At 43.0% G+C, this 27,651-nt stretch overlaps 1 protein-coding gene across 1 annotated transcript; it reads right to left on the reverse strand.

Moving 5' to 3' along the window:
* Positions 1–414: 414 nt before the first annotated feature.
* spock2 (SPARC (osteonectin), cwcv and kazal like domains proteoglycan 2) lies at positions 415–27,559 on the reverse strand (the record flags this gene model as incomplete). Its single annotated transcript, XM_083987868.1, has 10 exons — positions 415–560; positions 1,119–1,250; positions 2,261–2,323; positions 2,822–3,040; positions 3,547–3,681; positions 3,893–4,001; positions 5,108–5,213; positions 5,549–5,663; positions 12,670–12,715; positions 27,371–27,559. 10 exons carry the CDS (start codon positions 27,557–27,559, stop codon positions 415–417), a joined length of 1,260 nt encoding a protein of 419 aa, XP_083843994.1.
* Positions 27,560–27,651: the final 92 nt, after the last annotated feature.

Below are 27,651 nucleotides of genomic sequence, written 5' to 3' on the forward strand. Positions count from 1 at the left end.
AACCTTTCCCCATTTTTTAATGCAAGCACATGACGAGCACCTGCAGCTCCATTATGCATCGGCTAAAAACTGCTCAAAGATAGTTCAAAGGACATACAACAGAAGAGAACAAAGATTCACAAATATGAGGGACAAAATTCTCGACTCCAGACCCATTATTTCTGAATAGTGATATTTTCCCTTCCCGTGCCTGTTTTAAGAACATTCTGTAACATTAAACACTCCCATAACATATGCTTCTTCCCTCACCCAACCCGCGCTACCCTCTCCCTCGCTTTTCCACAAGTCAGTGTTATTCTGAGTGTGAGAGTTTCACCATGTCCATCTCTTTGCAGGATCTGTGTGTGTGTTTGTGTTTGTGTTTGGAACCGTCGCGATGCTCCCGTAGAGAGGTTGGACTAACGCGTTGGCCCGTTACCAGATATATCCCCCGTCGTCCACCTCTCCCACCTCTCCCTCCTCCTCCTCCGCCTCCTCCGCAGTCTCCTCGGCTTCTTTCTCTTCTTCGTCTTCCCACCCGACCCCGCTGCCAAAATCACCTGAATACACCATTTCGTCATCTGTAGGGAGATGCAGAACGATGGGGGTGGGGGGTTGTAGTGGGGGCACAGATTGAATTATCCAATGTGGTCATCTTGTATATTGCAATAAATTCTGCTCAGTGTATCTTCCTCTCAACTTTGATGGAGCCTCCTCTACACTGACGAGAAATGCTGAAATCAATTTAAAAAGCCTGACTGCAGTAGCAGAAAGGGGGGCATGTGTTTGACTTTGTCTGGATTTTAATAGCTATTTCTAAACCTTGCCAGGGGACCCATTCTTATCAGGCGCAGGTTCAGTCCAACCAGTCCTCATTTATCTTGAAAGACTTTTCTCACAGCGACAAGCAGCGCTTTAGAATGCAAATGACTCTGGACACATGAATGTGGCACTGGTCCCTGCAGTGAGTTATGTTGCAGTGGGCCTCAGTCCTTTAACATAAAGGAAGCCTTGTGCAAAAGGCATGTGGGGGTGAAGTGGGCTGATCCACAGCAGAGGTTTCTCTCTCTCTCCCTACATTCAGCGTTCAGCTTCAAATTCTATTAGCGTATTGACAGCTGACACCTATTTGGACTTACCGCAATCTGGCTTGCCGCGAATCCTAGATCCGGCTACTTCTCCTCCGTTCTGGTCCACACACCAGCACTCTCCCCTGTCACACTGCTGCTTCCTGTAGTAGCCGTCTTCATCGCAGCTGGGGATGAATCGACCTGACGAACGTACGCGCAAACACACACAGAAACAAACAAACAAGAATCGGGTAATGTTGAGGGAGACCTGACCTCACGTATGGTACAATCTCTGCGAACCCTGTTGGAAGGCAAACGCAGATAAACACATCCTGCATCGTGCCTCATCACACATGGCACCCAGCCCAAGTGAGGCTGTAATGCATGCAGCATACGTGGCAGCCAATTCCATATTCCATGAATACAAATATGTTCACGGAGCAAGATGGAGGTGAATAAGTATTAAGTCAGCATATTGAAGCATATTGGGGTGGTGTGTGAGTGTGTGTGTGTGTGTGTGTGTGTGTGTGGCTAATCATCATAGAATAAAGGAGGGCACAAGATTGGAAAGTTTTCATTTTCTGAGCAGTTACATGAATATAAAATAATGTGAATGTGTGTCTGTGTTCACACATAAGCATGTAGAAAGCCATGGGATAGGGAGCTGAGGCAAAATGTAACCTTCACTTAAGGAGAGTAAACTGTCATACTCGTCAGAGGTGGATGTATTTGTTATGACGTTAGAAATTTCTGAGGCTATTTTCATAATATTGTTAAAGAATGGTAAGAGGTCTAACACAAACGAGACGGGGCAAAGCAGAACTGTCTGTCCGGTCTTTCAAGGGAACATCTGAGCGTCGGGCTGGCAGGCTGCCCCCCTTGCTCGCTGCTCTGTGTCCTTGGAGAGTCCTGACTCAGAGCCCAGTCAGCCAGCCAAAAGCTGCAGTGTGGACATGCGTACACACATACACACACACTTATATACACACCCACACACGCACGTCCAAATCCACACACACACACACGCATGAGATGCATGAGACACTGATGGCTGCTTTCCTTTGCCGTCTGTCAGTATAACGTTCTAATCCACAAGACTGATCAGGGCCTAATCCCCGCCTCCTGCTTGTCATCTGCTCTGTGAAGCCCCTCGACCAAGAAAGACAGATCCACTTGGGTTGAAACGCTCTCATCAGAAGTCAGATACCTACCAAATTTTCTCTTGCCACCGTCTAGTACTTGGATCCGCTCAAGCTCAGCCAGACAGGGAGGCTCTGAAAAGAAACAGAAACAGAAAGAGAGAAAATAATTGAATAAAGCACACGCCTAAGAACAATTCAAGTTGGGACGGAGTTAATGAGCTAAAATCAGCAGTGAATTCGCTTGTAATCAATGTTTTCTAATGACCTCCTGCGATTTGTAAAAATCAATTCCCTCCCAAACAAGGAACTGTTTGACACCTCGAGCAAGTTTCTGCTCGGCTGCTCGGCTGACAGGCGCCATCTTCCAGAGCCGCGGGAGACCCCGGCTGCCAACAAGCAGCAGGGATGTTTTTTAGTGTCTTGCATTGGCCGTTTCACCCATAAGGGGAACTGGAGGGTGAGCAGGAAAGACAAATAATAGTGACGGGCCAGCAGCGCGCGGTTGAGCACCTTGAAGTCTGACTGCATGTGGCAAGGGGAATATGTCAGCAGACGGGCACATGGCAGTGTGTGTGCGGCACATGTCGCCCGGCCGTCACGACGCACACATCCTCCCACCAGAACACTCACTCTCTCTCCAGAAGCAGAGGCACCACTCGGCGGTGGAGACTTTGCCGTCCCTGTAGGAGTCGCAGGAGTTGAAGAAAGGCCGGATGCAGACCTCGTACTTGTCCAGGTTGATGGCCGCCAGCTCGGCCTGGTCCAGGTACAGATCGCTATTGGTGTCCAGCTTGGAAAACATCCAGCCTATGGAGTCCTTACAGCTGGCGACCAGGCTCCTGTCCAGCACTGCAAACACAGAGACAAACAAACAATTGTTTTTTTTTAATCAGGGGGACAGCTGCACAAATGGAGAAAAGAAACAATGCCAGTGTGTTCAGAAATATCTCCTGCTGCTTCCAACGCACACGTTTATATCGTTTAAATCGTCTTTTGTCAGGCACCAACTTGTGAACAACTACATCCTGAGGGTTACTTGCTGTTGCTGCCCTGGTAACTATTTTAAATCATATAATAGAGATCCATACAGAGAGAGGCAGGAGAAAACATGAAGGTGGAAGCAGCCCCAGCAGAGCCTCGATGAGGATTTCACTCTCCCTGCTGGGTTTCTTTTTTGCTTTTCCTATTGTAGCGTCAATTTTTATGTAGGCAGTAGCACCTGAGCAACAACAACCACCAGCGTCCTCACAGAGATATGAGACATAAGACCATATTTGTATAATAATATCTGCAATCAAAGTGTTGTGACATCCCCCCGAATACAATCAGGATTCTTTAGTTGTTGTAGCTCTAACCCGATGTGCTGCTTGGTGCAGTGGTTCTGGCCCCGGGCTTGCTGTTGTTGTTCTGCTTGGCATTGCTCTGCAGCAGCTGGAACCAGTCCCTCAGACGCTCCCCGAGATCAGCCAGATCCTGTCCGGTACAGCTCTCTGTTGGAAGCCAGAGGCAAGAGGAAGAATACGATATTTGTTGCATCCATTCATGTATTTATGATGATTGTTGTGTTTATTGTGTGCGAGAGACGAGATAAGGAAAAAAAAAAGAGGTCGAGAAATGTTGAGCATTGTGCGGCACTGAATTCCTATTAAATAAATCTGTCCTGATTATTTCTTGCGGTAGTTGGTGCGTGTTTGATCTTACCATGTTTACTCTCCTTGGGGGAAGGAGCTGCAGTCGGACAAGGACACAGACCTGAACACTTCAGGGTAAGCTCCTTCCCTGTAAGACACGCCTGCTGCTCCAGCTTACACTGCAATGCAAACAAAAACGTACATGCATTAACACAGACACACACACACACACACGCACACACACACACACACGTCCGGCGACATTGACAAGGGGACACAAAGGTGAAGTAAAATGAGTTATTGCTGCTCCGCCAATCAAATATTCATGAGATGACCCACTGTAGGCCTTAATTCAAATCTCAGACTTGCTCCCGAATGCATTTTTCCAACCTCTGCGTGCGCACAAGGTCGGGAATAGTGATCAAAAAGACAAAGCATAAATCAATAAATACATGGGATTCAGTCAGCACAATAAGCCACCAACTGCTCCCGTTGAGGCCATATATCAAGAGTCTTTGTCTCAGTCTTTCCCCCCCGAGAGCCTCCTCACACCCCTCGGCTCTGCGTGTGCAAGGCATATGTCACTGTTTACCCCACAATGCATACACATTATGCTAACACAAACTTAAGGATGTGAATACATTTACCAGCACAGGGCTGCGGCACATACTGTCACACAGATGTATCAATTCTGGCGTGTATCTTTTTTGTGGAATCTATAATAGTAAAAGGTGTCAAAGCTATTTCAGTCACTTTTAGCAACACAACATATGTTATTACAAAGCACATGGTGCATGTGTCTGAGTTTCTTTACTGAGGGGGATGTTGTACAGTTACATTGCCAATACATCTCTCTCTGCACGCACACAAGCAATATTTATTCCTACCTTCATTTTTTTTTCTTTTGTAAGAAACACACACAGTCAATATAGACCAGAAAAGACATTTAAACTCAAACCTGAACTAATTGTTCTTCGCCACAGGGAGAATGCAGGTCAAGTATTCGCTCTCCTCTAAGATTTGTTTTGCTCTCTATCAACTCCTGAGGGAAGTAGCTGTTTTTTTTTAGCCACGTAATGCTTCACCAGTGAGTTGCTAACTAGGCAGGTGGGGTAGAGTGGGTTTATCAAAGGTTTCTAGTTGGAAACAAGATCTGAAAGACACTAAAATGCTTCTCAGAGTGTAAAATGACCATAAAGTCAAATCTTGAAAAATCTATCATAGAGACATGAAACTGCTGAAAGTGTTAGATAAACTGGTATTATCGAGTGGAATCCCGGGGTACCTTTGAGGCGTAGTTGTGTCCGTCTGATCCACACACAGGCCCGGTGGAGGAGATGGGACAGGGCTGACAGTTTCCATCAGGAGACCGGAGAGCAGGCTGCTTCAGTCTGCAGCAGGACAGAGACAGAGGACACACAAACACTTCAGCCTCTCTAAAAGTCCAGCTGAGACAGCAACTGCTGTGCTAACTCAGGGTAACAGCCCTCATCCATGTTGTCTGAATGTATTAGCTTATCATTAAACAGCAGGCTGTCCCACTGCACTGGTGTACAAACAAGCTTTTATTATTACCAGTGTGGCTGACGGGGATACACACATCCCAGACCGTCACAAACCCCATGCACTGTAAACTTGGCTGTGTTGCCATCATGTTACTGTGGATGCGAGAGGATTTGTAAGTATGTGTTTTGGGAGTTAGTGCCTAGGGGCTACAGACACTCACCTGTGCTCAAGTTTCTTGCGGTTGACGCACACAGCTCTCTGGTAGCCCTGGGCAATACACACCTTGTGTCTGCTGCACTTAACCTTTTGACAGGGATCCTTGGTGGTATCTACATCTGTGGGGGGAAAAAAAGGAAAATGAGATCTACACTGTATCCTCGCGTTTTCACTTTTTTTCTTTTTTTTTTTTACCCTTTTTTCTCTTTCTTTCTCTGCCCGTCATCCTTCATTTCTCTCCTAGACTCAAATCCCAAATCTCTGCCCTCTATTTGCTCAGAATAACCTGAGAGTCTGTCTATAATTAGAGTGGTGCAGAACTGTTGGCCTTGCACTTAACCAGTGAGCATCTTCAGACATTCTGTGCTTCATTGAGGGTGGAGAGACAAATCTTATTTCTGAACATAAAAATCCAGCGTCCATCTCAGAGGAGGAAGCACATCAGTTTGTTTCTAATGCAGCCGCACGTTTGAATGTGTTTAAAAATCCTCTTTGGTTAAATGAAGAGCTTGTCCCGTGATAATCTCACTCCATTCGAAAACAGAAGTGGATATGTGCTGGAAGAAAGTGCTTTTGTGACACCTCACTTGCAGATTCACTTATTTAAATGTGATTTTAATAATACAGTTAAGGTGACCTGATAAGACAAATACTTTCTGCAATGTGGGCTAAAGCCTGTGTGGCTAGCCCACACTACCCCATCCATCACACTCTCTGCTAGCGGCTAATGCTAGACCGTGTGTCAGCACCCCGAACACACTCATATGTCACAGCTGTCTGTTCCTTGCAGGCCTGGTGGAGCACCAACCTGGATGCCACACTCTATTCTCTTCAGCTCCCCCGGCCTTTATTCACCTACACTATCTATCAGTAGAGTACACCTGAATATGGCTTATCCACAGCCGACTATTACAGGGTTCATCTCTTACTGTATCCTGTTTTATGGCACTATTATCATTTAGCGTGGAGGCTTAGGATCTCCTCTCTTGTCCTCTCCAGTGGCCGAATGCATTAATGCTGCCTACATCACAGGATTATTGAAGCATACCGACAGATATCTGATTTGAGAAGCAAATCCAAAACAATACACCCCCCTGTCATGGCTGAGCTGGTTGTATAACCGACTGACTGACTGACTGACTGCTCTGCTGCTGGAGAGAAACAGTGAGGCTTGGACGCATTAATGCCCGAACGCAGACCCCTCATCCATTCGGACTGTCAACAGTGGAGCCTTATTCTCAGGTCGCCCCGTATCCCATTGGCGCTGATTGTGTAGAGGATCTCAGTGTAACGGTATCACACACATCTCCCAGCCTTTCCCTCTCTCTTGAGGATCTCTGCCTTTCTCTCGCTCCTGCTCTTTCTCAACTCTGTCCTCTTTGTCACCACCTTTTCTTTCTTTCTTGTCCTCTCTGGGTTTGACGTTTCACTCCCTGTCTACTTCGTGCCGGTGCATCAGCAGAATCGGGGTGCAGTGTTAGCCAATTCAATCCTGCAGGACACTTCCTGACACAAAGAACAAGGAGATCAAGCTAGTACTCGCACGGTATTTCTGAGTTTTGCAATCCATCTGATGGGAGATTTAACCAATACTTGCAACAAAAAGAAATTAAAAGAAGCAGAATACAAACATGGAGCAGATAATCCTGTCTTCTAATAGCAAAACAATTGTAAATAAATCTTGTCGGTTAGCGAATGGCTACAATGTTGGCACGGCGATGTGTTGTGAGCACAGAAACATAAGGTGGGTGCCTGAGCCTCATGTTAATTTAACAGGCTTCCACAGATTAAAGCAGTGCCTACAATGATGACGTTTCCATAGCAACAGGCTCTCTGTGGTCCGGGAATCATTTCTGGGTTGACTGTGATTTGCAGCTCAATCTGGTGTTTCTGAGAAGTCTCTCCCGCTCTCTTTCTGAAACCCCCATTGCGCAATCATGTCCATCAATCTACCTTTCTTCCTTCTTTTTCACCGTCCTTTGTCTCCTCCTGGTATCACATATCTTCACTCTGAATGCTCATCCTGGCTTTACCTGCATGTTGATTATTCTCTTCATCGCATCCTCTCTTTCTCGATTCAACCCTTTGATTCACCAGTTTTTACTTTTCGAAAGTCTCTCCTCTGGTATTAAACTAATGCCTGCAGCAGTAAACCTCTCCTAATTAGGCTCCCTGTGCTTTAGTCTAATCCAATCCAGATTTGCATGAGGTTTATCCCTGCAGATTGGGGATAACGGAAGCAGAGCTCAGGCCACATCCTCATCATCAACCCTCTTATCTTCTATTTACACACTCAGACTTTAATATCGTCAGCACTATCTTGTCTTCTAGGTAGCAGTTAAGTCAGTCGTGTCTCTGTCTGCAGTTGTGAGTCCAGGATTGAATCCCCATATAGTCACAGAAAAAAAAAGACCAGCAAATCAAGGAGAGTAAAGGTCTAAACTCAACATGCCTTAATTGATTTTTTGGCTACTTGTGGGCAGTGCAACACGCTGAAAACGCAACACTGATATATTATCACCTCGTATGGTGAAAATTGCTAATTAACACATCCAGCAGACACAGCAACAAATTTAGCATCCATTTGGAGTCATGTCTCTGGCCACCTGGTGAACCATAATTTTAGATTCACTATGTTTTTGTTTTGGTCTCCATTAACTCCTCAGAAAATAATATGCCTCTTCAGCTGCTAAATGTGCAGCTACGTTCACTTGCTAACCACTAACTTTGTCTGCTGAGCAGGTTACATTAGCACACAGTGGATTTGAGCAAAACGACTCTAATGCATTACTTCATTGTTTTTAGGTTGCCTTTAAACATATGGCAGGGATAGTGGATGAAAGCCTTACTGGCTAACTCTTGCTCACTTAGAGTTTATTTTATATACTGTTGATTAGTGTTGTATTGTCCCTGTTAAATAAACCAATAAATAAATAAATAAATAAATAAAAGACACAGTCACTGTGACTCTTCGTGGAAACAAGACTGATGAGAGTGTTCGGCTCGAAAGCCTAAACAGTGATAAAAAAAGCTCAGCTCGATAAAGCTGAAGGGAACTTTAGAGTTGGGTGACAGTTGTGTCACAATGAGTGACACCTTTCAAAGTACACTCAGAGATTTGAATATAATGTTCCTACTTGTGAGCTAGTAAATCAATACAGCATCACATGTGAATGCATCCAGCAGGAAACTTGGCCACTTGTTGCCTTTACATTTATGCCTTTGCACTGGGGTTGGGGAGACACGCTCGGCCCTTCACAGCCTCATATGTGGAGTCTTTGTAATTGATAGACGCGGCCTCAGGTGGGCAGAAGGAGGAAGGTGTGATTCTGGGAGAATTTGCAGTGTGAAGGTGAGAGGGGAAACAGGAGTCGCTGGAGGATGATTGTGCCTGTTTTTGGAGGTTGAGGGTTGAAGCAGTCCACACACAAGATGTGTACAGTGTGTACAAAAATTGGGCAGACTCCCTGGTGGGATTATTGTTGAGTAAAAACACGTAACACTTAATGGCGGTGGAAAGGTCGTACAGAGGGTTGGATTCTTCCAAAACAAAATAAAAGAGCTGCTCCATTATGTTGAAGTTTTATTAAGGCAGAGGCAGACATCCAGCTGGAGACTTCAACAAGGTGTTTGATGGCAAGCTACCATGTGTGTGTGTGTTGGCTGCCTTAGCAGCAATATCTATCAACGGCCTCCAAGAGGTATTAAACTCTAGACCTTGCTGATTGTGGACTCAGCGTGTTCTCCTATCTCTTTAGTGTCTGCCATTGATCTCAAACCATTGATTTGCCAGAATGTGTCCATTTACCATTCACCTGGGCTCTCTGGCAGAAATAAGCTTCTAGAAAGCCAAGATACTCTTGAAAAACACATGTTTAAAAAAGATCAGGCCCTTTGTGAGTGCATTAGGCGAGAGTGTTGGCGCGGTTGTGACCGTGAATATACACTTGTTTGTTCTCAAAAGTGCAAATTACAGCTGCTCTCCTGCAGTGTTTACTGTCTTAAGGGTGAGGTGATTGAATCAGCTGCTGGACTGATGAATTGACTGTTGGATCCACTGGAAATTACCTGCTCTCTTTCTCGCTCAGCACAGCCTACCGCTGGCTGAAGTGGAGTCAGCCACAGCGGGATCTGAATGCAAATTTCCACCTCAAGTCTGTTGTTGGCATTGACTGTCTGTGTGTAAGGAACGCTGACAGTTCAAAAGCTCTGTCTTCCTTTACGTGGCGGGGCTGCCTGGCTGAGAAATGAGGCCTGGAGGCTCACCGAAGCTCGGGAGTGAAGATATCACACTGATTTAGTGTTGTCTCAGAGGGACAAATTTTCTCTTTTTCCTTCTTCGCTTCATTAGGCCTCTCATAAAGGAAGGCAGATCAATGGCGGGAGATAGCGCAGTCATGTCAAAACGAGAGAAAGGGATATAGATAGATGAAGAGCTTTATGCTGTGTGAAATGAAAGTAATGAAGTACCATTCATCTGAAAACCTGAGGCAAGACCATAAAACTTTGGTAAAGTTTCATAAAGCCTGAGCACACACAGCTGAACCTCTCCATTACAGAGATGCCACTTGTGAAGGAGATCTATGTGACTAAGCTTGTTATTTCAACTCTACAGCTGTCAGTATTAGAAGATTCTGCAAAACCCAAGCTTAGGATCAACGCTAACATTTGTTTTATCACCCGATGTCAACATTTTTGGTGTGGATTAGTTTTTGGCGTGGTCAAGGTTTGGTAATGACTGTGGTTATGATAAATAAATGACAGTTATGCAGCTACAACACTTTAAGACTGGGGAAAGACCAGTAGGTAAAGGGGAGCGCGAGACGAGAGCTCGGACACCGGGTCTGAGGCGCTTTTCAGCCAAGAGGCGCTACGTGGAAGGCAGAGAGCTCCACTTTCACCCTGTAACAAGTTATAAGTCATTCATTTAACCATCACAATTACTCCGAAGCTGTTTAATTAGGGCAAAAATGTAGCATAGTTAAGGTAAAAAATCTTGCATAGTTCCCCTTTAAGAGTTGCAATTACAAATCCACCACCTCACAACAAGCAGAAGTCAATAACCGCCAAATATTGATGTAATTCTTATGGTGAGGTTGCTATTTAGATGCATTATTAATGTTTTTAGATGGATGTTTAGATATCATATTTTTTGATAGAGTGGTGTTTAATCCTTCCAGGAGATTTTCAGACACTTGTCACAAGGCACCAAAGCTGCTCTGGAGCATCATGGCTATTAAGAAACAATACACTTCACCTTACAACAAATGAAATTCCAGCAATGCCTTAATGTAATTTCTCCATATTGCATTTAGACTGAGGTTGAGTGTTTCTGTAGATGAAAAGCAAAATTTTAGGCTAAATATGTTCTTGAAAGACTGCTTTTTATATTCAATACATAAATGAAGATCAAAATACTGCCTGACATATTCAGTGATTACACAGCTCATTTATGTTTGATATAAATTAATCACCTGTGTGTGCAGTGGCCTTGTTTCTGAGTCTGTATCTTGTCTCGCCTAATGATGTCCGCTCTGTGTTCTTCCTAGTTAACAAACCTCTTCACAGATGAACAGAACAAAGAGACATCCTTTCACTTTTTTCCATTTTTACTCTATGATATACTCCTACACCAGTCAGCTCGCTTTCTTCGTCCAGTCCACAATTTCCTCATCACTTAGAGTTGGCAGGAATAATGTTGATGTCAGTCGCTTTATGCTAAATCGGTGCATATTAGCCCCCCACCCCCATCCCACTCTCTTCTCATGCTTTTACGTCTCTCCCTGGCCCTTTCATTGGAAGCCATAATTAGTCCTTCATTAAGCCCTTGGAAACTGCAATAATCGACTCTGCCATTCAGCTGACTTCATTTAAGCTGCAAATCAAGCGACAATGGTTGAGGACACGACTCTGTGTCATGACTTCATCTCACGGCGGCTCAATTAAAGCTAGAGTCGCAGCAGGAGTCGAGGAGGAGCCCTCAGACGGTTGGCCTCCTGCACGGCTCCTGCTCGAGTGCAGCGGAGAAAGAGAAAGAGAAAGAGAAAGAGCAGGAAGCAGAAGGATGTGGTGACGGGTTGAAGTCGAGCCAGTGTTTAGCATCTCCTCGGGGAGACACATCAGATCCACTGAAGCAGATAAAACAGAGCGCTAACATCTTTCAACCTTTTTGTTGAGGAACCACTACAAGTGCGGACAGCGTGTGGTTGACCCCGGAATACAAACGGAGGATAACTCTGTATAGGATGAACCAGTGACGGTCTGGGAGGCTTCGCAGTTCAAACACAGGGCACAGATTCTGTCTGTGTGCTACTGTAACAGTCTAATGACACTCTGTTTCAATTAATCATGTGGCCGTGCTCGCTGCCTCAGCGTGCATCTCATGCACTTAAACCAAAATTGGCCCCATTTCCTATTTGGCCTGTGTTTGTGGAATTATGTTTGTGCCCGAATCTTAAAAATGTGATAAAACCTTTGGAACGTTTCTTAAATCATATAAATGAATACAGAGAAATTCCTACTTCCCGGTAAGTGGAGGGAATTGACAGAAAGCACTAGCAAAACAAAAATAAATCTTGCCCACAATTTAGTTATTTGTGTTCTTAATTGTGCATTACTTGCTGGTCTTTTGTGTTATGGCTTTTTAGTTTTTCACTTTCAGGGGGAAAAAGCATTGAGAAGGAGGACATCTTTGTTCTAAGATATAATATCTCTCTTTTTCTTACTTACACTTCAGCCAATGCAATACATTTTGTTTAGAGAAATTATTGTAAAGCAGAGAGAATAATCTGATTAATCTGAGCACACAAAAAACATTTTGTGCCTAATAAATTCATTTGCATATTAATCATGGTGAATAAAACTAGATTAAGAGACTAAATCTGAGCACAGATTTTTTTTGTTCGCCGGAATCAAACTCTATACTATATTATATGTGTGAACATTTCTTTCTTGAAATGTGTCGAATCACGTAATTAATCTTTTTTCTGTCCTTGAAATGTCACACAGAGGCTATATGAGCCTGTTAATATAGCAAATCCCATAAAAGACTCATATTAATTCACATTTGGGGACTTAACTAACTGTACAGAGGAAAGAAGATGAAATGGTTGATGTGAGACTTACTATCACTGGATCCTTGACTTTCATCCCAGGTGCGAACGTAATCATCCTGCAGAAACATGAAGAAAACAATGATGGATTAGCAGCTGCAGGGAATGTGGATCCAGGTAATTCTCAATGCAGGCCTGAGCAAAGTGCTGCTGATAGCAACACACATAAACACTCTGTCATCTCCATAGAGGAGGAGTGAAGTCATTTACATTATCACTGCACACCGACTATAATGCGTATATTAGTCTTACGGCATGATAATTAGCTAAGTGAGACACACTGGAGACAGGCGTGTATGTACTGTGGCTGTACATCTGTATGGAAATGAGTCGGACAAATCTGCACCCAGTGTCTATATGTGAGACATATGGCATCGGGGGTGAGCTGCCTTTAAGTGCTCTGCCCCCCCCCCCCCCCCCCCCCCCCCCCCCCCCCCACACACACACACACTTAATTAGAAACATTAATCGTTCTAATTAAAATGGGCAACTTGAAAGAGATGTTGTAAAAAAGAAAAAAAGAAAACGAGAGAGAGGAATGATGGAGAAGCAGAGATAAAGTCACATAAAAAGACAAGGAAATGAGTCCGTAATGATAAAGACATTGTACAAAGGCAGCTGGGAGGAGCAATGTAGAAAAAAAAAACAGAACTGACCTCTACCTCCTGGTGAAATGACAGCAAAAGGAGAGAAAAAAGCCAGTATTAGTGAAGAAGAAAAGTATAAATTTAGATACAGGGTATTGAGCGGCATTCAATGACACTAAGGCCACAAGAAATACATTTTGTGTTCATTTGAAATGAGACTTCTTTAGGTCTTTAAATATTCATGACTAGTTCAGCAACAGTCACAAACTCATGTCAGATTTGGTGCTTCATTAAGATTCTGGGTAACCGTCCTCACAATAGGAGACAATAGGAACTGATTCCCATCAGGTCCCAACACTCATAATGAGAAGTTGGTGAAGAAAATCTTATCGGGACCTTTAATGTTGAATAAATATTGTAAAACTAAAGAAAAATCGTGCACTGAGTGTGGCCTCTTAATGCTGAAACTAGAAACATGCCTTATTATTAGTGAATCCAAAGATTAAATTGGGCACATTTCTGACTGTGTTGTGTGTTTTGTGTTGTGTGTAAGGGGAACCCAGATGTAAAGCTTTTTGAGCATATTGCATTCTCTGAAATAATAAACATGAGTCACATCAAGATATTTATAATCGGGCACCTCCCGCCCATCCCCCCCCTTAGCGATGACTTACTCATCACTGTAAACATTTACTGTCCTGGAAGCGTGTGCCAAACAGCTCCCTGGAAGGCGATAAATCCTGACACAACACGTGAAATAAGCAGCCCTCATGAAAGCTGGGACCTTCTTCTTTGACCCTCACAGTTTTATTTCACGGAGGTAAATATTTTCATCGCTGGCAAAGCACTCGAGCTCGAGCGAGCGCCGAGATCTAACGAGCTGCACCACTGTCGTCGCTCTGCTCATCCTCTGCTTGGTGCAGCGCTGAGCTCATTTCCCCTTCCTCAGTGACAGAAAAACCACTTCCAGTAAACTGGCTCGTGTCTGGATTTTAACTCAACACCCCCCCGGTTGAGCTTCGTGAATGATTGTCAGTTATGCAGTTTAACCTTGTTTGGGCCTAATGGAGTCACGCATTAGCAGGGTAAGACCTCAAAGAGTTTACGACCTGGCCATTAATCTAACGCCTACCATGTCTCTTTTATTGATGCTTCAGCTCCTGCATTATTTAGCAGCCTCTCTGTATTTGTGTTTCTGCCAGGACCGATGAGGAACGTGTCCTGCTGCGCTGACAGGACTGGAAATCAATGATTTCATAAAAGAAAGGCTGCAGAAAATGTATTCGGGGAAAATAAATTCTCCTGAGTGTACAGTGAAATTGAGCATGAAACGCAGGAGCACGGTGACAAGTTTAGCACACAGAGAAGAAGTTACATCGCTTCTTGAAAATATGATTCACAGAGCCTGATGAAAAGGCTGCTGTTTTGTTTTTGTTTGTTTTTTTACACAAGAGTGATTAAAGGAAGCTGGAAGAGAGGTGAAAATGCTCGGCTGAATCCAGGAGCTCTGTAATTTACCTGATAACATCAGATCAGATCTTCTCCTCTAGTTAAACAGGGAAGCTTACCATCTGCATCAAACAACGCAGACTGTTTGCCCTGCTGCCGAGCTCCACAATACTGATTGACAGGTCGCAATCCCTCGTATCTGTGTTCACGATGAGACTCTCCACTATAAAATAGGACTCAACTCCAGAACTGAGCGGTGTCGCACGTGAAAGACGAGAGACTCGCAGTGCTCACGGCGTGGACGGAAGAAGAACAAAGCAAAAACAAACTGTTGGAAATGAATGTACAGGTGTGTGTGTGTGTGTCTATCTGACTGACACAGCTCGTGTGTGTGACTGACAGGTGTTTCTGGGTAAATGTCAGCTGTCAGACACACTCTTGTGTTCGTCAGTAACAAAGGACACAGTAATAACACTTTCATGTGGAGATCTGTGCGGGCTCGTCTGCTGGATGAAGGTTTATGCTTGACCTTTTCTTACAATTACTGTTAATATCTGCCTTCAATAGACTCGTCAACCCGGCGTGCAGAACAGAAGACAGCTACGATGTACACACACCGCACACTACTGTAGTACACACCACACAAAAAGCACCAGAGGTCATAAAATGCACGCAATAAACAATTTTAGCCCACACACACACACACCCCCCCCATCCTTCGCTTTTTATGTATGGTAGTGATTCCTTTGCCAAAAGCTTTTTATGAACAAGTTGAAACAGCCTCAGATTTGCTGCAAAGTGAATGCATGTATCAAGGGAGATCCCCATCTGAAGAAGAAATATATAAGCCAGTTCCAAAATTACATTTCAAATGGATGAAAAAGGAAGCGGTTTCTATGTACCTGTTCCTGAATGAGAAACCCAACTGTTTGATCAAAGGACGGCATCAGAGTGTGTAGTTTCCTGCAGAGGCGAATCTCAATACTCTTCTTTTTAAATGCAGATCATGTGAATGTCATATCAACAAGTCCTCCAATTAACATGACAGGATATGTCATTGTAGTTTGGATTTAAAGGACTTTTAGCCACCTGCATCATCAACATTGATGGCTGGTAGTATCTGGTATCGCTGCTAAATTGGCACATTTTGTTGACTCATCCATCCACTCCAACCTCAAAAGAACTTGCGCCTACATAAATACGTCACTGTGTTTCCTCTGTTGCTCCCAACGGATAAGAGCCCCAATTACTGCTGCCTGCGGCCTCTAGAGGGCTTTGTCACTTGTGCGTATACACGTGTTGTTTATAGGCACTTGCTGTAACGAGTTGACTGATGCTGATCTTCCAGGCTTTGATGACCTCACCTGCTTTGCACAATAAGATTGAGCTCTACTCTGCATGGAAGCTTCAGTTTCCTATAATCTCCCTCCAGACGACTTCCACTGAGGACCGGGGTGCATGCCCACCTCTTCTGGTGCTGGAGTCCCATGTTTTTCCTTTTCTCCCCAGTAAACGCTCACGACACCAAAAGGTCCTGACGAAAATACAAGAATTCCTTCAAAGGCGAGAGTCACTGACCGATGAGGGCACAAGGAGGACGACTGTGTACAACCAGGAGATGCAGGGCTCCAGGCTAACATTTTTTTCTAGGACCACAGTGGGCCCCAACTTAAAATCTTAGGAGCGCAGGCACAACATTTAGAGGGGCACGTCATAAATCGACTTGCAAAGCAAATATTCACGTTTTTTTCTTCTTTGCATTCATGATCTTCACACGTTGGCCTACCACCTGTAATGACAGATTCCAGATACTTTGAGCTGCCCCTACTACATTTCACCAGTGTAAAAAAAAGGGGCAAAAAGAGGCAAATTTACTGGTTTACATGTGCAAGTAGATTAAAATGTACTTGTACTGTCTCAAATCTTAGCAGCAAAATGCCCTGGGGCCCTGAGATGGAACACAATGCAATACACTGGTACATATCGCCTTTTCTTTATTGCTTAACTAACTGCCAGCCATATAAATGAAAGCATTACCAACACCGTAAGTAACCACTGAGTGAACTCTGGCCTGTGTGTACTTGCTGCTGAACTGTTCTGTATTACAAACCTGTACACACCCATACACTTGACTCAACTGCTGCTGACACCAGCTCTTATACAGACAACAGTACTGCAGCCTGGACCCTGAAGAGAATACCGATACTGGACCACAACTCAACACATTTAGAGGCCTGCACCGAGCAGGCAGTACACTGAGGGGGACAAACACTTGAACATCTTGGCACTAATACTAATTCCATTTGAACAATGTGAAAAAAGAGACTTGCAGAGGGTTCAGCATTTTAGTAGAATCTCTTCCCTTTTTTTCAAGCAGTGTAGTTTTACAAGGCATATTCATGTACTGATGTTTTATTATAGCTGCACCAGGGATAATCTTGTCGAAGTACACTACTGAAATAAACTCTGCTGGATACTGTTGTACAAAATATAACCCCAAAATATGATGAAATAAAGCTGAAAAATAAAAAATTACATTTCCCTGAAGTTCTCTTCAACAGCGATGCTACATGCAGCATCGTATCACTTCCTCCCACCTAAAGACACGCATAAAGACTCGGCATCTCAGCTTAGAGATCACATGAGACATGCCTGAGATGAAAGAAAACAGCCACAACAATATTCTCATCCTGTATGTCCTCCTCTTATCGTCATGCACATTAGGCTCCGGGGCACGGGAAACAAGCTCGCCGATTCCTACGTTTCTGCGTGCACACACAGGGCTCGTAGCTGAGGCTTCAGGATTTGCAGAGCAGAGGCAAAGCATCAATTGCTGAAAGGCTGGTCTGCTTCCCTTTCAGGACGGAGTCAAGTGCAAAGCTTATGTAAGAGAGCTGGGAAGACTTTTGGGAAGCAGATCGATGGACAAAATAAGGGTGGGGATGAAGCGGTGATACAGACCAGCAGTTCCTCACTAGTAGGCTCAAATTAAATCCGAGGTGTTGGGAAATGAGCCGGAGAAAAGAAGAGAAACATATTTCTACGTCTTATATCATGCTTATCTTTTTTGTTTTTATAGGTAATGCACAGATTATGTTTACCTTTTAATGCCTTCAAATAAAATCTTATTGACATATTTCTTCTCTCTGTTTTCAGGATATCAAACATGTGTTTCCAGAGACGGAGAAAAGCTACAGTAGGTCCTGCATTAGATTATCTACAGCGTGTGGGTTTAAGCATAACTGTTTAATTTCATTTGAGATTAATTACTGTATATATAGTATTGATTTGTCCTGTTTTGTGATCCACAAGACAGCACTGAAGTATTTTGACCCCTGAGGATTAAACATTTCAGAACTTTTTTTCTGTGTCTACCTCCACTGGATGAGCTCTTTTTCTATGTCATTATAGGCCTTGAGAGGTCTATAGTGACTGTGAGCTTGGCGTCATTATTACAGTGTTCCTTTTTTAATAATCCCTCACTTCAAACAGAAGGATCAGTCAAATTGCTTTAAACATGCTCCTGACAAATAGAATAAGCTACAAAAACTTAAGAAATTGAAACCTCTTTTCAAGTAAAATGAACGCTACTCATGGCCATTTTCTTTCATATGAATTAATGTATATTTTTGGATGTGAATATTTTGTATGTAATTGTGTTATGTTATTGTGTGTTTGTTTGAGGCCACCGGTGTAAACAAGGATTAAATAATTGAGTTAAAGTGGCAGAAAATGCCTTAATCACACTGAGTGGAACAAGTCTTTAAGTAGACTACCTGGGGTAGAACAAGGGGCCATTAAACCAGAAGACACACTGCACACATAATGATTGTGAACCTCATGGCAGCAAAGTCTCAGCTGGTTTTTCTGCATGTTTCCTCACTATGTGCCCCATGGGACTGTTTTAACAAGGAGGGGGTGCAGAAACTGATGCTCAATCCTTATTTCCAGCACTTTGTACGTACTTTGTATGTGTGACACAATAGAAGCACCAGGTTACATGTAAAATAAAAAAAAGCAATTACAACCTATGTTGAAAATCAAATTCAGAATGATTCATTTACATATTTTGTATACTTCGATTTGCAGAGAGATTTCCATTTGTATCTCAAAAAACACACTTTGACAAATGAATAGGCATTGTCTGTACTGCACTTCACCGTACTGGTTCATACATGAGTAACCTCTTTCATACTGAAGATGGACGGTGGACAAAAGGTATTAATTTATGTCAGCACTCAATGCCGAGACACTCGCTGAGATGTCTATGTTGTGCTTTATACATAATAATTCCCTGCTTCACACGAGACAGGCTCTAATGTCACTGCTCACACTCAAGCAGAGAGATGTGTGACGTCAACAGGAAAGCATGGATAAAAGATAAAATATAAAAGCGTGGTGGAAAATTGGAGGCATGTATGTAAACAGTGAGTTGCTTTTTTCATTTCCCTATCAAAGGGACGGGACAAAAACGGACTGTTTTCATTGAATTTGGCAGAAATATTGATGCAGCTCCGGGTTCTTAAACCTTCTTGTTTTGCTGTTATCACTTCACAATACGCACAGCATGCACGCAACAGACACAGACAGATACAGCTATAAAAACCACACTTAGTCCACAAAGTCTCTGTGCACTCATGCCAGCCCTGTACTCACTATCTATAAATAAAATCAGTCCTTGTGCCTCTCGGGGGCCCTGGAGGGAATAAGAAAACAGTCTGCAACTCACTGGAGAATCTGGTACAAACGGCGAGAACCTTCACACTTCACTGAAAACACTGAGCTCAACTGAAAAAAAAAAACAGACTTGTACAACAATGGAAAATCGATGAAGTTTCCTCGGTAGGGGCTAAAAGAAGGATAAGAATCAGCCCATGATTTGAGACGGGGGACTCCGAAACAATATAATCGAATAAGAGAATCGCAACCCGATCGGCTGCAACAGTGGACTGAAACCTGGCTCGGCCTTGAGGGAAAGGCAGACTGGCTGTCACTTCTGGTGCCTAACAAGTCCAGTCTTTTGGCTCACTCATATCTAATGCTGTTAAAAAAAAAATCTTAAAAACAGATTCACACGGTTACTGTGCTTCTTTCTGTATCATTTGTAAACCACAAACTATTTCCAACACTGATTGATTCTCTAAAATTGGAGAACACACAACGCCATTGTACATCCCTCTTTGCCTTCTGCTGCCGCACCTGTCAAGCTTTCCACTCTGGTGAATCATATACACTGTTTACAAAGATTTACCAGCAAATACCATCGTGTTTTTTGGAACAATGGGTTCTTGATTTCAGACAGAAGAGAAACAAAAGCAGTCGCTCTTATTTCTAGCCATTTACTGTAAACACTGTCCATACCTGAAATAGACAGACAAGGATATGACTGCTTCATTCTAACCATGACCATTATGGCACAGGCAGGAGAGAAAGTTTTGCTTTATTGTGTGTATTCTCTATTCTGGATGTGGCAAGTGATAACACATTTAGCTGGAGATGCTTAAGTGTAAACTTTCCCAAAACCAATAAAGAGCAGAACGGAGTTGCGAGTGTTATCTCAAATCTGATAAGGCAGCATCTAAGACCAGGGTAGGAAAATACTCTGCAGTGTCGTCGTGCTACTCATGTTCATTTCTTTCTGTTTGATCTATCTTTTTATTTGTAATGTGTAACCCCACAAATCAATGTGGTGTAAATGAAGCCAGTAAAGGCTTCTGCTGTATGTAACAATCTAATTCAGGGCTGCTAATTCATGCAACTGCCAGGTAACAGGCAATGACATTACAGATGCCTACTGTCACGCCAGCTTTCCATCCTCGCTTCCTTCTGTACCCATCACTGACGTCACAGAGATCCAATATTTTTTCTGAATGTTTAGAAAAAACTCTAAAATAAATCTGCTTTGGTGCTGCGTGAAAATTATACAATGCTAAGATAAGAGACTTTCTCATCTGATCACCAGCGTCAATGTTAATACGTGGGTGGAATGAATGATTTTGTTCTTGTGACGAAATAACCCAAATTACAATAACATAGTGGTTCTTTGAGTATGTACATCATTACTATTTAGTTTCACTTGAGTGAATTAGATAGCTGGCAAACATCCTCCCATTTCAATTCAGTATGTGTCAAGCATTGAAATGCCTGTTAAGATGGGGTGCCCTTATATACTTTTAAATTTATTGCAAGATCCTAGCACCGGCAACATTTGCATTTAAATATCAATTGACTCCATGTTTACTCTCTTCACCAACACAGATGAAAATGAAAAGGCTGCATCAGTCACAGCTCTGCTTTGGGAGGGGAACAGATGCAGAACAAGACGAGGAGAGAGAGAGAGAATGAAAACAATAAAGAAAGAAGGTGATGGAGATGAGAGAGGGAGAGCAGGTACAACCCACTTATCCAGAATAGGATGAACATCATGACCCTCCCTGTGCTACTCAAAGCAAAAACCCACCAACTTGATCTCATCAAAACAATCTAACTTTGTGCTACACACAAAAATGAGCTATTATACTCATTTAGTTTTGGTTTTAGAGAGGGTAAAATAATGAACTATCACTGAAGTTCTTTTTTTTTTTTTTTTTTTTTTTTTTTCCGTATGAAGCTTCTCTCTGTTCAACATGTGTTGAAATCTAAGCTTGGCATACCCACCATGCCTTCTTACCTATGCCTATGAATGAACTCCTTCTAGTCATGTTATGTCTTAAATCTGACCATGAGATCTTCCCAGCTACCAGCTGCTCAGCTTCTCAACACCAACCACTGTGGGTTTCTTAACCCTTCTGTTGTCCTCCTGGGTCAAGGAAGGAAGGACGAAGGGAAAGAAGGATGGAAGGAAGGACAAAGGGAAAGATGGAAGGAAAGAAGGAAGGGAAAAAGGAAGGTAGGATAGAAGGAGGGAGGGAACAGATTGGGCCAATTGGGTCAAAAACAAAGGAAGAAGTAAGGACGAAAGGAAGGAAGGAAGAAAGGAAGGGAGAGGAAAAGGATTGTGGAAAGAAGGAAGGGAAAAGGGAAGAAAAGAAAGATGGAGGGAGGGAACAGATTCATTCAAGGAAGGAAGAAGGGAGGGAACAGATCAGGTCAATTGGATCAAAAGAGGAAGAAAGTAAGGACAAAGGGAAGGAAGGAAGGAAGGAAGGAAGGAAGGAAGGAAGGAAGGAAGGAAGGAAGGAAGGAAGGAAGGAAGGAAGGAAGGAAGGAAGGAAGGAAGGGAATTAGGATTGTGAAAAGAAGGAAGGGGAAAGGAAGGAAAGAAAGATGGAGGGAGGGAACAGATCAGGTCAATTGGATCAAAAGAGGAAGGAAGGACGAAGGGGAGAAAGGAAGGAATGAACGGAATAAGGATTGTGGAAAGAAGGAAGGGAGAAAGGTAGGATGGAGGAAGGGAACAGATTGGGTCAATTTGACCCATAAGGACAACAGGAGGGTTAAATGTGCACGCAGTACCTGTATGTGTGTGCATGCTCTTTTGAGTTTGATTACTGGCAACATTCTGTCGACAAGCCACCTCTCACGTGTAAAACATGCAGATTTGCTCAGCTATTTCCGCCCAACTCTACATTTTCTCATCAGATTCTCTTGTATCAGCTACTGTGTCTACAGGCGCTGATCTCACACACAGTCACAGGCTGTGACTCGGTCTGGCGCAAGCCCAAAGGTAATAACACTTGGGTGGCATTTACTGTAGAGACAACCACTGCCACTTAGAGTTATTGTTAGTTTTAATGGAAGAAAAAAAAAGGTCTAATTTATTGAATGTCTTGCAGAATATCAAAAGCAGGACGCAGTCTCATAATAATTTAGGACGTGTAGTGCATTTGCAAAAGAGAGTTAATTATGAAACAAATCTCTCCAGTTTTGAATTCATATAAGCTAATGCCACAATGCACAGCTCTTCAAAGAAGAAAATATCCTGCAGGGCTTTTACCACTGCTAATATCTGAGCTATTAGTAACGACAGCAGGACACTGATGTCCCTGAGAAAGAGCTCTTATGAGAAGGATTCCTAAGGTGTTCTTTGCACTCAGCAGCCTATTTGGCACAGCGACTCCCAGGTGTAGCCAACATAGAAGCAGGTCACTGCAAGATCTGAAATGCTCACAGGGGTTTATGGCGGAGGAATGCTCTACAAAAAGACGCCCTAAAGAACCAAGTCTATGTATGTTTGTCACACCTGTATGAAAAGTTCTGGGTGTGGATACGTTTAATCAATTTTATACACAATTGCTAAGAAAATTGATATTTATCATCTTTTCTTGCTACTTGTCAAATCTGCTTCCTGTCTCTCTGCGGCACCTGTGCCCTTCAGCTGTGGCTATTGTGCTGCAGTGGGAAGCAGCTGTAGCTGTGCAAGCAGGGCATGATGAAAGGTTGTTTCTTCTTTTTTTTTTCTTCTCCTCAATTACAGCCCACCTAAGCCTCTGGTGCCCAGCCAAGACGCCCCACGGGGCGCCAGTAAAGCGTCCAAATCCCGGAACAACCAGACCATCTCTCCCTGACCTGTCGAGGAGATCGAGATCCACTTCATCTGCATTGCCAGCGAAGTTTTGGACATTTGCAGCTTTATAGAGAAACTGGAGCACGATAAGGAACAACTCACGCCAGAACAAAGCATGATTAGATAGACTAATGGAATTCTGATTAACTGTTATCATCATTCATAGCATTAATGCATCAGCAGTAGTCTTTTCTAATATCAGAGAGCACAGGGCTGTGGAGCTGCTGTGTGATAGGGAAGCCAGACTGAGCACAGGGCCAGTGATGATAATTTACGGTCTGGATATTCTTAAATGGAGTATTTGGCACCGGTGTTACAGATGCCATTATCCACAATTATGTTTCCTCGGCTCGTATGATGAAATGATAAAAAAAAAGCAGCAGTGACAGGTGCATTCCACAATCGGGAAGTGTTAAAATTGTGCTGGATTGTATCCAATTTAAGAGACAAAAGGTTAAAAGCAGACATGGGCAGTATAGGTAGCTCATCTCAGGTAAACCTATACCCTCAAATGTTCTCTAAAGATTACCAGTGTGGCGCAAAAGAACAACATAATAATGACTGCCAGAACCTGCAGCAAGCACATTCTGCATATTTAATCCACCGACATCGACAAGGGATGTGATGTTTTTGTGCTTTCTGCTCATTAAAAATGAAGTGACTGGATAACAGGTGCAGGCAGGATCGGTGCCGGGGTGGTCCAGAGCTGCCCGACTGTAGAGGCATGCATTTTTAAGATAAGGATTTACCAGGCACAGACAGGACAGGGGAACGCGGAGGGAAGCAAGAAAAATGCTAGGCAAAAATCACATCACAAACCCCTTTCTGTGATGGATGTTGACAAAAAAACCTCCTCCCTCTAGGGTGAAACCTGCATTGCCTGCCACCAATAATAATCTCTTTTAAGGCAAATATCTGAGTTTGTCTTAAATCAACAGGAATAAAACATCAGACCAATTTCATGGCTTAGTGGTTGCAAGGACAGTGTCATCTTTACAAGGGAAGTTGAGCAAAAAATTGAATTTACTGTTGATTTGCTTTAAGCAGACACATCAGATTGGATCTGCTCTGCATAGAATGCTGTAGTCTCTCCAGCCATTTAATTTCATAGTGAAGTGAAGTTAGACTTGGCTGGCGAGATGATCCCGGTTGACATCTAATTGTGGCTTTAATTGAGTCTCTGAATTTCCGTGTGGTTAGGTAACTTACAAATGGTGCAACTTCTAGCTCTCTGTGTCTCTATCTTTAGCGATTAGGGCTCTGTTATTCTATTTAGACCTTCATATTGAAGATTCATTATTAGTGAAGATGTTCTGGTTTCTATTTGCGACTAATTTCCAAGATTTAAGCAAAGATGTCAGTCTTTTTGCATTCTGTTACCATCATGTTCCTCCTTTTTTATTATCTATTTATTTATCTATCTATTTTTCCTGCATTTGGTGCATTAGTGGAATGAAATGTTGAGTGCACATGTCAGATTAAAGGATTGAAGGTATCTCATTCTGTTATTTGTTGACTGTAACTGTTCAACCTAATCGCCTTCTCTTCCTGTGAAATAGATTGAATTGAAGTGAGGGAGCTATTTTTATTGGAAGTGAAAGAGGCTCTTATCCTGAATCTGCTTTTACATTTTGTAAGAGAATAAATATGAAATATTTACAGTGCGCATTCTGCTGCCTATGTATTGTGTGTGTTTATGTGTGTGTGTCTGTCTGTGTGTGTTTGTGCAGGAGGGAGATTGAAAGAGCTTTTCTTTCATGTTGTGCAGCTTTGATTATTGCTTTCCAGAGTTGGATTAATATTCAACATCCAACTCTCAAGAGGACTGTGCAAGTCAACATCAATTTATGTAATCTGAATACCTATAAGTGTGTCATTGGCATTCCTTTATACATCAACCAAATGATTCCCAGAGAGTGAACTACTCATTTTCTAGTTCCGATTTTTCTTTTTCGCTCAAAGACCAACATGAAGCAACGCCAATTAAACCTTCATTATATTCAATAATCAGCAGCTCTCATTAAGAATCATCAAGAAAATATTAAATGGTGAACAATTATATTTCAGCTGAAGGAGCCTACAGAGTTAATGACATTAAGAGGGATCCTAGTAAAGGATGTTTCCACTTATTCCTCCACCCTGAAGCAGGACTGCTGAGGGGATAGAGTCATCAAACTCCCAGTGATACAGGCTCCATTTCAGCACCATAACACACAGACTGCTGTTGCTACGGCAGCAAGCAGAAATCAGAGAGGTTTCTATCGGTGATTCCCCCGGGAGGTTCAGTGGATCGCTTCTGTGATGTTTCTCCTGTCATCATCATCATCACCAGAGACACCAGCGCTCCTGCCCTTTAATGCGCTTGCAAACGCACAAACACACACAACAAGCGCGCGCAAAACGCAACAGCCCTGACAAAAAAAAAATCTCTCTTATGCACTTGCACAAGTATAGACACAATCACACAAATGCGCCACGTACACACATTAAGAAAATTGCTCCTGGGAATTATGATCATGAAAGGGATGCAGTGTGCAACTGTAGGGGTTGGTTGTGTCACACAGCAGCTTGGATGTTAAACTGAGGAAAAAAGAGAACACAGAGCAAGTGACATCTTCATACTGGCAAACCCTTAAGCGATGTAGAGAAGATGATCCCACTTAACCTGTACTGTTAAATATCTTGGGAATGGGATGTTTTACATATTCCAGGGGTGTGAGTTTATTAACTCTTGGAAGGAGTGAGATTTTTTTTCTCCCCCTGCAAAGCCAATCGAGATGTGCTGAACTGAGAATGAAGCTGCTCCTCTAAGATTTTGGATCAAAGCTGTGTAAATATGGAGCAGCATCCAGTGAGTTATAATCCCACAATAATTCTGACTTAATCTTTCCATGCCCACAATTTCATTACCTCCTTAAGTACAGTTCCAGAGGACATTCTCTTTAAGTAATCACAGTCAAACTAATCCATCCCCACGAGAGGTGGCTGCCAATTTTCACAAATATCATGGGCCATGACCCCTAATTTAAGGCAGTGTATGAATGTGGATGAAAAAGTGACACCACAGCCTGTCTGTGATGTTATTATTATTTAGAAAGGCTCACCTTCTCCTCCTGAGAAGACATGGCATTGCTCTCGTGTAGATGTTCAAGCTCAAATGCTCATATTTCAAATCCAATAATGGTACCTATCACGTGCTGCAGTGACCACCCCGGATCAATTAAAACCCAATTAACAGGAGCCATGTGGAACATAATCCAACTGCACTATTGTCCAAATCCTGTTGGGATCATTAGTAATCATTGCACAGAGCTGGAGGCAAAACCACATCTATACATTCATAGACACAGCAATATATCACTGTGCATACCCTGCAGGCTTTAATCAATCCTCGCAACCCAGTTCAGTCTGCACAGTAGGTGAATATGCACATCAATCAATCACCACCCCTCTGTTCTAATTGCTTAATTCTCTTGTTTGTGAAATCTCTTGGGCACATCTGGAAACAAATCCTAACCCATATTACGGGCAGTTTGATGGAATAGGTCTATACAGCTCCTGCTGTGCAAGTGGGACTAAGACATTAATTGCTTATAATTAACCAAAGGCCTCTATACTAAACGTAGGAAGAGCGGTAGCCTACATATGGGTTGTGTTTACAACTTTGACCTAGCTTTCCTTGAAAAGCTTGTTTGGAAGCGCTCTGTTTAAGAATCACTTTGGACAAATTGAATTGTGGGAAAGCATTTATAAAAGTAATGGCCAATGTTCAGTCAATGTTTGGCACTTTGCCATCCTTACAAATTATGTTTCACTCATGATGTCCAACATATTTTGAATAATCAGTCAAAAAAAAAGAAGGAAAAAAAGGCTAAACATATGACAAAAATGTGGGTAAAAATAAACTCTCATCTAATTCCATCTTAATTTCTTAATTGATAGGCTACACTTAGCCTAATATAAAGTGTGAGTTTCTCCAATGTGGACCATGTTTCAACAACAGCACCAAGTTTGTGTGCATTATTTGCCAATCCCAAGAAAGTGAATGATAACTATTTTTAGTGTTTCTAAATGGACGCGCGTATGTGTGTGTACTAGGCTGTGTGTATGTGTGTGTGTGTGTTTCTTCTACCGCATTACCGCGCATCTCTCGACCACCGCGGCGGACTTACATCTCTGAAGCGATTCCAGTGCTTGATCTTGCGGCTGTACTGTGAAATGGTGGACAGCCACTGCTCGTCCTCCATGAAATTCCCCGTTTTTTCCGCCTCTTTGACGCTCTTCACGTCGGTCTGGAAGGTAGACCCGGTGAGCATCACCAGCGGGACGAGAAGGCACACGATATCCGTAATTTCCACCATGGCAGCGGACAAAAACACCTCGCGCACACCGGCTGTCGGTTTCTCTCTTCTGGGAGGAGGAGGAGGAGGAGGAGGAGGATGCTGAGGCTTGG

The sequence above is a fragment of the Trachurus trachurus genome, assembly GCF_905171665.1.
Source record: "Trachurus trachurus genome assembly, chromosome: 15".
NCBI classification, from domain to species: Eukaryota; Metazoa; Chordata; class Actinopteri; order Carangiformes; family Carangidae; genus Trachurus; species Trachurus trachurus.